General features: G+C 44.8%; 2 protein-coding genes across 2 annotated transcripts; both read left to right on the top strand.

Moving 5' to 3' along the window:
- Positions 1 to 4,900: 4,900 nt before the first annotated feature.
- Positions 4,901 to 5,140, top strand: BJ212DRAFT_1232060 (uncharacterized protein; the record flags this gene model as incomplete). Its single annotated transcript, XM_041329504.1, has 1 exon — positions 4,901 to 5,140. A coding segment is annotated over one exon (240 nt), but the record flags the coding sequence as incomplete, so codon positions are not given.
- Positions 5,141 to 6,899: 1,759 nt separating this feature from the next.
- Positions 6,900 to 7,238, top strand: BJ212DRAFT_1295945 (uncharacterized protein; the record flags this gene model as incomplete). The annotated part of the gene is made up of 1 exon (XM_041332376.1): positions 6,900 to 7,238. The coding sequence occupies one exon, from the start codon at positions 6,900 to 6,902 to the stop codon at positions 7,236 to 7,238; it is 339 nt and encodes a 112-aa protein (XP_041198604.1).
- Positions 7,239 to 11,470: the final 4,232 nt, after the last annotated feature.

Here is an 11,470-nt window from a genome sequence, read left to right as displayed (position 1 = left end):
AAACCCCGCCAAATCTTGACCCAATCCCCGATGACGATGAAGAATCCTTTGATACAAAAGAAGACGTATGGACAGAGGACTATGCACCATCCATACGAGAAATCCCCACCTACCATCTGGAAGACGACGAATTCCTGGTTGAATACTCTGTTGATGCCACCGAGCTCTGGGTAATCACCAACATTTCATTGGACACCCCGTTAACTAAAGACGGCACCAGTATTGCAGAACGTCGACCTACGATTGTACCCTTGCTGCGGTCTACTGAATACATCAAAACCAGTAACAAAGCACAACAGTTTGTGTTAGCTGCTGGACTCGAGCAAAAGAAGAAGTCATTTGAAGAACTCGTTCCCCCCTACCTTCATGATTTCGCCGACATCTTCGCAAAAGACGGTCTAAATCAGCTACCACCCGAATGACCTGGTATAGATCATCGGATAGAAACCAAACCCAGTTTCATCCCTAAAACGTCCAAGGTGTATCTGCTATCTGAGACAGAACGCACAGTGGTCAAAGCGTTCATTGATGAAAACGTGAAAAAGGGATTCATCTCCGAGTCAAAGTCACCGCAGGCTAGTGGCTTCTTCTTTGTAGGAAAAAAGAGCGGAGATCTTCACCCCTGCCAGGATTACCGTTACATCAATGAATGGATGGTCAAGAACGCCTACCCACTCCCGTTACCACTTTCCCTAGTCGCTCGGTTACACGGTGCCAAATACTTCACCAAGATGGACGTTCGTTCAGGATATAACAATATTTGTATTCACCCAGAAGATCGATGGAAGGCTGCCTTTACCACCAAATATGGTCTTTTTGAACCAAATGTCATGTTTTTCGGTCTTTGCAATTCCCCCGCTACCTTTCAAGTGTACATGAATAGAACGTTTCAACAAGAGATAAACGAAGAATGGCTCATCATATATATGGACGACATTCTGATATTCTTGAAGGAACTCACTTCCCATCATGAACGAACGCGACGCGTCCTGGAGAAAATTCAGCAAGAGAAGCTATTCCTCAAACCTGAGAAATGCACATTCGACGCTCAGGAGGTGGAGTATCTCGGAATGATAATCCACCCCGGATGTGTGGCGATGGATAATGCCAAAACCAATGGTATTCAAGATTGGCCCACTCCTACAACCGTGAAAGAAGTTCGGTCATTCCTGGGATTCTGCAATTTCTATCAAAACTTCATTTCCCATTACTCCAACATCACGAGACCCTTAATTGACCTCACCAAGAAAGACATCAAATTCGTATGGACAGAACAGTGCATGTCCGCCTTCACTACCCTAAAAGAATGCTTTTTGAAGCAACCAGTCCTTTGGAACCCTAACCCCAGCAGACAATTCGCAGTTGCAACTGACGCATCCCTCATCACCATGGGTGCGGTATTGCTTCAAACTGATGATAACGGAGTCTATCACCCATGTGGATATCTGTCACAAACCCTGAACCCTGCAGAACGTAACTATCAGATTTTTGATCACGAACTTCTTGCAGTCATTCACACCTTGACGGAATGGCGTCATTATCTGGAAGGCAATCCCCACCCAGTTATCATCTTTACAGATCACAAGAACCTCCTATATTTTAGGACTGCCCAGAAGTTAACTCGCCGACAGGCCTGATGGCAATTAATTCTATCATGTTATGACATTGAACTTCATCACATTGCAGGAACTAAACTTGTCGCTCCTGATGCCCTCTCCCGTCGCCCCAACCACAGATCGGACTCCTTGGACGATAATACCAATGAAACTCTCCTCCCCGATTCCATGTTTGTCTGACTTCTCAATGTTGAACTCATGACAACACTCGCTAACCCAGACCCCACCAACCCCGACCCCATCTTCACTGCTGCCTCCGATGCATTAGACGGCCTTTCCCTCCCCCTGATGAAATCAGCCCTCGCCGATTGGGCAATCAAAGATGATATTCTCTACTATAAAGATCGCACCTACGTCCACCCCGCCGGACAGCATCTTATTTTAGAATGATGCCATGATCATCCCACCGCCGGACATCTGGGACACTTCAAAATGGAGGAATTGGTCAAGCGTGATTTTTGGTGGCCCTCTATGGGCACTTATATTCATAAATACATAGAAGGCTGCGCTCTTTGCCAGCAGATGAAGTCCGACACTCATCCGATGACCCCCCCCTCATTCCTATTCCATCTGTCGCTGCAGCTCCCTTCATGCAGGTCTCCGTCGACCTTATCACCAATCTTCCCCCCTGCACCGGCTTTGATTCTGTCATGGTCGTGGTCGACCATGACCTTATGAAGGGGGTAATTCTTATCCCTTGCACAAAAAACATCACTTCCGAAGGAGTCGCTAAGAAATTTTTCAAATACGTCTACCGAAGATTCGGCCTGCACGAGAAAGTCATTTCTGATCATGGGCCACAATTCATATCCAAGTTCTCACAAGCCCTCACTAAGCTCTTGAAATACGACATAGCTGCATCCACCGCTTATCACCCCCAGACCGACAGTCAGACCGAACGGCTCAATCAGGAGCTTGAAATGTACCTCCGTATCTACTGCCGAAATCGCCCAGAAGACTGGGTGGAGCACCTCCCAATGGCAGAGTTTGTGCACAATCACCGAAAACACGACTCCCACAATGTGTCACCATTCTTCCTGATGATGGGGTATGAACCACAAGCCCTTCCTCACACCCTTCCCGACTCTACTATTCCCGCAGCAGAAGATAGACTCCACTCCCTCCAAAAGTCCAGAGAAGAAGCACTCTCTTGCCACATTCTTGCTATGCAACAAATGGCAGAACGAACTCATGGACAGAAGTACCACCCATGGAAGATAGGAGACAAGGTTTGGTTATCCGGGAAGAACCTGATTACACAACTACCATCAAGGAAACTCGCACCCAAACGATATGGCCCTTTCCCGATCATCGCCGTTCTCTCCCCAATCACATTCACACTCCAGTTACCCCCACAATGGAAGGTTCACCCCATGTTCCATGCTTCGGAGCTATCATCCTATCACGAAACAGAGGTTCACGGTCCAAACTTCAACGATCCACCCCCTGATGTCATCGATAATGAAGAAGAATATGAAATTGATGTGATCTTATCGCATAAAGGAACAGGTAAACGAAGACACTATCTCTTATCATGGAAGGGATATTCTTCCGCCAGCAACGAGTGGGTTCCAGAAGAAAACCTCAGTAATGCTTCCGAAGTCCTCACTGCCTATAAAAAGACCCATGGATTGTAGACTTCCCAACAATGTCCCATCTCGAACGACTACGTCTCTGTATCTTACACATTGAAGAACTTACTGCTGCCATGAACACCGTCGCCGAAGGAAACGCCCATCCGCTAACTCTCCTTGATTATCAAAATGCTACCACCGCCAATCTTGCCCAACACGCTGAATCGCCACCAGTGTCCGATTCCACCCTCACTCTCACCGACGACTCTACCCTCACAGACTACTTCTCGGTTATTGACCAAGTAGAGACAAGCGCTCTATTCGAATCCGCCATCACCTCCCAGCAATACGCTATAGAGATAGACCGCCTCCTTGGAGAGCGAGGGGCAATATCTAGTGGTCTCATTATCAGAATCATCAGAGATGCCAGCCTTATTGACCATACCGCCGCCCTCCTGGATGATGAACATCATAAAACCATTTTCTGCCATCTTCACATACGTATTCGCAATACTGCAATCCGTCTCCTGCCTGAGGAAACTAAAGATGCTATTAGGGAAGCTATCCACATTGTCACCAAGCACATTGCCCTCGACCTGGTCGCGCGACCACCATCCCCTCACGTCGCTATTCCCGTCCTGCCACCAGCTCCTACTACGTCTACCGTGGAGCATCAGAATGATAACATCCCTCCTATTGCTGTACTCAATGTACCAGCTTCTCCTTCTCCTGACCCCATCGCACGTACTACACATAGACTCCTGCTTAAACGAAGATCCTCCCGCCTCGCTGCTAAGTGAGCAACTTCAGTCTCCCCAACTAAAACAGCGCTTAAACGATCTAGATCACCTTCCCCCCCAAATCAGTCCTCCTCCACTACTATCGTAAAAACACTGTCAATCGACAACGTCATATGCCGCAACTGTCACGTTGCCGGACATCGGCATAAGAACTGCCCCGCGTATTACTGCAGAGTTTGCAAAGAGTATGCGCCTGGCCATTTATTGGTCTTCTGCAGAGAGTTGAAGGGAGAAGCAGTCATTCCACTGGTATGGACTGACGTCAGCTTCTACAATGCATTAGCTTGATGGGAGATTGAGCAAGACGCTATCGCTCACGCCGCCAAGATGGCGCAAACCATTTCCAAAGAGCAGGATGACCTGCTTCATTCAAACTACGACGCCGACCCCATTTACTGGGCTAATCAAGATAACTGAAGTCAGTGACTTCATCCCTAAATGAGGGGTAATGTTACAATCGCGTCTACCCCTATTTCTTTTCTTCACTTCACTCATGTATTACGTCATGACTGCGCCTCGTTGCGCCATCATTAGGCTAATCCTTCACCATATCTGTATTACATCATGACCGCCGCAGCCGTCGCTAGATGACTCACTCCTCTGATGACGTATGCCTTATCTCTGACTCGTCTTGATGACGAATACGTACCGGCCCTAAAGCCACGAATACTTATAAAAGCTCAGTTATGTACTTAGCAGATCTTCACTTTAATCTACTAGGTTTTACCTGAAACATCCTTCACTCAGGACCCCCAATCCTAAGTGTCTGATATCGATATTCAAGTCGGAGACACTCTCTCTAACTTGTCTTAAGAACCCTTGCATTTGCAAGGTCTCGACTCAACAACAGACGTTACTCTTATTGAGTATCTGTTGTTGCGCCTATCCTAGTTCGTCGTAACAATGAAAGGTAAAGGAATGGTTGAAGTCATATATCCTGGATCATGAAAACTTGCCATTGGCAAAGTATGGTGGTGAGTGGACAAGATCATGGATTGATGATGAAGATCTTAAGGAGGAGTTACTGGTTCATCTTCAGTCACTCAGAAAATATATTTCTGCAATAGCAATTATTGATTATCTTGCACAGCCTGATGTACAGCAACATTTCAAGCTTACCAAAAATATTTCATTGGCAACCACACAATAATGGATGGAAAACTGTGGATTTTGATGGACTATGGCCAAAAATGGACAATATGTCAATGGCCATGAATGAGAGGATGCAGTCAAATATCAACAGAATAAATTCCTGCCAGTGTGGTATGCATTGGAACCAAAGACTTGAAAATAGTCTTTTGTTGATGCTATGCAGCTGGAGGATGATAAGGAGACTGGGTGGTGCACTGTTGTATGGTTCCACAATGAATCCACCTTTTATACCAATGATTGGTGCAAAAAATGCTAGGTCCACAAAGATGAAAAGGCAACTCCACAACCAAAGGGTGAGGGATCTTCTCTTATGGTTGTTTCAGCAGATTATGGCTGATTGTGGTCTCATGATGGGAATCAATCTGCCCATGTGCTCTTTAGGGCAGGAAAGGGGAGGGATGGGTACTTCACTAATGACAAAATTCTTCAACATGCTAAGAAAGCAATAACAATCCTGGAGAAAGATTACCCAGAAGATGACCACATTTTTGTGTTCAACAATGCAACAACACACCTTAAAAGGGCTGATGATGCATTAAGTGCTCAGAACATGCCCAAGACTTGCAAGAACTGGGGGGTCAGTGCTCCAGTGAGGGATGCCACAGGAAAATAAACCCAGTGTGGTGGAGATGGGAAGATTTTGATGCAAACAGTTTGTATTGCTAATAGTGTCTTCAATGGTGCCCCTCAGGAGTTCTATTTTCCTGAGGGTCACATAAATGCTGGGTTATTCAAGGGAATAGCCAAAATTCTAGAGGAGCATGGTTTCAATGTCAGCAAACAAAAGCCTTGGTGCAAGGATTTCAACTGTCCATGTGGTTCCACTTGTTGTTGTTGTTGCTGAATTCTCTATCACCAGCCAGATTTTGTTAATGTTGAGTTGAACTTGGAGAGAGAGAGTGCAGGTTAAGGGGCTTCAAGGTGCTCTTCCTTCCAAAATTTCATTGTGAGCTCAGTTTTATTGAACAATGCTAGGGGTATGCAAAGCAGCTGTATTGCTGCTACCCATTATCATCTGGGGGGGCTGATCTAGAACATAATGTCATGAAATCATTGGATGCAGCTCAAGCTTAGGATGAATCAACATAGAGACTTGTGCAAGAATTTGCAGGCTCACACCTATAGGAAACAGCAGGAACCTAAGTCTATCCCCTACTCATTCCATATTATTTCCAACACATTCAGATAACCAAACACTGATTACCCCATGATGTTGTATCATCTCACTACCCTGTCATTTGAAGGAGTACCAAGAACTATTAGATTCACCAGTGAAGGAAGAAACCAGAAGCCCCACCTTCCTGCTTCAACCAGTGCATTTCACTCTGAACCAAGACAAGAGCACATCATTGTCCCCAACAACAGCAACCTCCCTGACCCCAACCTGACCTATGCCAATGCCAGCTATCAACATAGCAACACTACCCATCAGAAAACAGTCAAGCTCACCACATATACCTATGTCTAGTAAAAACCCGTGTACAGTGTCACTCTTTCACAGAGACTACGCAAATAAGGAAGAGCCAATGGAATGGTTTGCTCAGTTTGAATTGTTGATGCCAGTGTCATGGGACAAATCACAATGAATTGAATGATTTGAAATGCAGCTTGCACCAGGAAATATAGCAGAAGAATGGTTCCAAGGCCTATCACCCAGCAAGCTCACCTTATTCTCCAGTCTTAAGGCTGCATTTCAGAAGTATTGGCCACCTCCCAGACAGCCTGGGTACACATGAGCACAGCAGAAAGAGTGAGTTATGGCAGAATTGTTGGAGGAGAGTAAGATTGGCTTGTGGACAGAAGGCAACTATGGACATGTCACTTGGGCAAGCAAAGTGTCATGGCTAGCCTTAGGGATGGGAGATACAGCTGGGCATCTGATTGAATATGTGGTCAAAGGTATACCGAACCTGTTGAAGGACTACCTCAAGTGCAAGTATGAGGATTGGGATGAATTCACAAATGATGTACAGAGTATACCAAGTGTTAAACTCAAGAGAGGCTGTAAAGAGCTAGATAAGGAGCACACAAGGGATGCAGATATTGCAAGGCTCAAAGCCCAAAGCACTCAATGGCTCAGCACACTGACTTATTGAGTAGCAACACAAACACCCATACCACCCAACTTGACAACAACAAACACCATGGGAACCATATACCCACCCTCCTATTCAGCTCTACCGGTCCCTACCACAAACAACCCTGCAATATTGACATGAGGAGGATTTGATGCGAGAGGAATACCCTTCATGCATGTGCAACTAACTAGAGTGCAAGTCCTAGAGAAGTTGGCAATAATGCCCCAATGAGTCAATACAGAAGCAGGGATATGGCAATACAAGGCAGACATTGAGCTATGGCACCACATGCATGGTATAGAAGGATTTCTGACCCTAGAAAAGCCTTACCCCCTGCATCCAGGAACAGCAGTCCTTGGGTCAGGAGAGTGCTACAATTGTGGCATGGTCACAGAACCAATGCATGTCAGTATGCAATGCATCACTCAAGAACCATTGAGGCCACAAGAATCACATTGGTGACAGCAAGTTACAGGACTAATCAGAAGGACAGTGTCACCAATGAATCAGCCCAACTACACACCTACTCCAGTCCAGCACATTACAACTGCCATATACCCTCAACACAGCGCATATGGAGCAACAGGAATGATGCCAGTATATATGGTAGCACCACAGGAGGAGCCAGGAGGATGGAATGGGCAAGATAATTGGGTTGTGCAAGAACCAGGATATGATTGGATGCTAGAAAACTATATGAAACCACTGCTGATGCTGGACCAGCAGTAGTTCCCATAGTACCAAGTCCACTTTCTACTTCACTCTCTAACCAAATGAACAGTCTCACATTTCATCACATGCTTCAAGAAATGCCTTGAGCACAAAGCACTGTAGATACCATTCCTTCTTCCTCTTCTTTTTCACTGGCAAGCATAGAGTCGCTGTCCCTTAAATCATTATTGCACACTAACTCAATTGTACCTTCATTTATGCCAGACAATACTATTACTGATGTCTATCAGTTGGATGCCTCAGGCAAACCAACAACCTCTTGAACAAGCAACCCGTTTTTGACAGTACCCCATCTGCAGGGACCTCAAGGAGAGAAAATATGATTCCTGGCCATTGTGGACAATGGTGCAATGATCAATGCCATTGACACAGCAGCATATCAATGCATAGCAAGATGCCTCTCTTTGCTGAGTCCTTCAACTAGAACCCTGTGCATGGCTAATGGAGCACTAGTACCATCAACAGGAGTATGGACAGGAATGCTATCATGGGGACCAGTGTAAGTGCAAACAACCTTCGAAAATTTTCCAAGCAGGGGATCATGGAGAATGCTCATTGGTAAACCACTACTAGAACAGGTATGTGCAATACATGAGTATAGCGCTGACACCATCATGTTGCTGTATAGAACATCACATTACTGCATCCCCAATTACTCTACTTATTGTCCTCTCCCAACACCATGTCTACCAACAGCCATCCAATTTCCATCCTCAGCAAAATTTGTAACACTGGTACTGCCTTGGCCAGAATTGCAGACAAAAGAGCCTTCAGAATTAATACCTGCAGTCCAACACGTAAGTGAGGAAGATGAGAATGATGATAAACAAATATTAGGTGAAGTACCAGACCTTGTAGACTCAATGCTACCTGATGACATCTTTACTAGACTTACTGCACAGGGACCATTTCACCCACCTTGCATAAGCACAATCACTGATGCCGTCTGCTTTGGAAACCATCTTAGTCAAGAACAATTGCAGAAGGCAAAAGCTCTAGTTGTAGAATTTGCAGACATATTTGCACTATCAATTCGAGAAGTAAAACCAGTAGACTTTACTCAATTCCATCTACAGATATCTCGAGATGTGATATTCTCAATGAAAGTCCATCAAAGGCTGCTAACACAGCCTCAACACAAGTACTTATTCCCAGTCTTAGATGATATGAGGTGAGCAGGAATCATGCGGTTTATCCCAGCAGATGGAGTCAAAGCAGTAGCCTCAACAGTCTTGGTACAGAAGACTCACTCAGGGACCAGCCTATCACTTGACAACATCTGACAGATTGTTAATGAACAATGTGTTGCACTTGGTAAGCTTCTGGGTCATACCATTGACATGGAATCAACACTGGTTATTAGTCCAAAACAGGTAGACCTGTCCAAGGTCAAATGGAGAATATGTCAGAATTTCAGGGATGTAAACAAGGTATCTAACATAGCACCAACACCTCAAGGAGATATAGCAGTGAAACAACAATGCTTAGTGGGACACAAATTTATTTGCATCTTGGATTTTGCAGCAGGTTTCTATGCAATTCCTGTGGAAGAGGAGAGTCAACTGTACCTATATTTCTACACTGTAGGATGAGGATATGAAGCCTATCAATGAATGCCAATTGGAGTACAAGGTGTGCCATCATGTTTCAGTGACCTTACAGCTCAAGCAATACATGACATAATGGTACAGTTGCTTCTTGAACTATATGTTGATGATGGAGCAATGGCAGGTAATAGCTTTGATGAACTATTATCAAGGTTACGGCTTTTTTTCCTAAGATGTCAGGAACAAGGGTTATCAATCTCACCAACAAAGACACAACTCTTCATGAGAGAAGTTGTCTTTGGTGGATCACGTGTAGGGTATGATGGTATACAGCCAGATCTAATGAAAATCACAGCCATAGCAGAATGGCCAGTGCCCACTAACTTGCTAGAACTAATGTGCTTTCTAGGTCTTACAGGATATTTTTGGTCGCTCATCAAAGACTATGCACATGTAGTACTACCACCAATGGATCTTCTATGAAATCTAGATCTACCTCTGCTCAGCATGAAAGGAGGGAAATGGAAGTATAGGCAATACCTACATGAACACAAGCTAGACACATATTGGGGACAGCAACACATGAAGACATTTGTAAAGCTCAAGCAAATATTAGTGTCAGAACATATCCTGTGAGCACCTAACTTCGATGGGATACCCTTCATCATCATGAGCAATGGGTGCAAAGACAGCTTTAGAGCTGTATTAGCACAACAGTTCACAATACAGCAACCATCAGGCAAAACCACCAAGAAGACCTACCCAATTGGATACACATCAAAACATACCTCACCATCAGAAGAATGCTACAAACCTTACCTACTTGAATTTGCAGCCCTGAAGTTCACATTTGACCAGTTCAGATCAACAGTATGGGGCTTTCCTGTAGAAGTGGAGATGGACTGCATAGCACTGCGAGACACACTGATCAGTGACAAGCTATCATTATACATGCACATTGGTGTGATGGAATACTAGTGTATCAAATAACTGCAGTCCAGCATCGTCCAGGCATCACTAACATAGCAGCAGATGCTTTAAGTTGCTGCATGTCAGGTCAACCATGTAGAGATGGAGATGGGAGTTCTTGGTTAGTCAGTGAAGACTGGGAAACAGCACACAGCTTAGTAAATGATCTCTTGCTGGTACAACATACTAACACAATGATCCTAGACTTGTGAGAACAATTTAAGCAAGAGCCTCTCTTCTTAGAGGTCATAGAAGTGCTCCTTGACCTTGACAGTAACAAACCAGAATGTGAATGCCACAGAGCACGTTACCATGCTCTAGGATATATGATTGAAGAAGGAAGATTATGGCATATAGTGGATGGCAAGTCAACACAAATGCAAGCATGACTAGAGTGCATCTCCCAAACTGAAGCAGTAGAACTGGCACATCAAGTATATGCAAGCAATAGACATTGGGGTTGAGACCTCACCAAACTGCAGTTGATGGATTGCATTGTTAGCCCATACCTAGACAAATCCATCATCACAGCATTACTCGACTGTCCTCAGTGCAAAAACTTTGGTCCCACACAGCTACATGCCCTCATGTATCCCATCACTCAATGTCACTCCTTTGAACTCCTAGTGGCTGATTATCTAGCCTTTCCATAAGGCAAAAATGGGTATCATAACATCCTGTTGATCCTAGATATGTACTCACAATACGTCTGGGGGTTCAAATTGAGGAAACACAGTAATGCGCAGATCACAGTTGAAGGACTAGAGGTTATTGCAAACACCTTTCAAGCACTGGACACATTCATGATGGATGGAGGATCTCACTTTGACAATGGAGATGTTCATACATGGTGTTTAGCACATGGAACTAAGCACCACATTGTAGCAGCATATGTACCATGGGTGAATGGGTTAGTAGAAAGCACTAATGGGAAACTGATAGGACGTCTGAAAAGACTATGCAGTCCAGGCTTGGGGGAGGACAAATATGAGAGTGCGGATG

Source organism: Suillus subaureus, assembly GCF_016647635.1.
Source record: "Suillus subaureus strain MN1 chromosome Unknown BJ212scaffold_3, whole genome shotgun sequence".
Classification (NCBI taxonomy): domain Eukaryota; kingdom Fungi; phylum Basidiomycota; class Agaricomycetes; order Boletales; family Suillaceae; genus Suillus; species Suillus subaureus.
The sequence above is the reverse complement of the archived record's forward strand: the minus strand, read 5'-3'. Positions and strand labels throughout refer to the sequence as shown.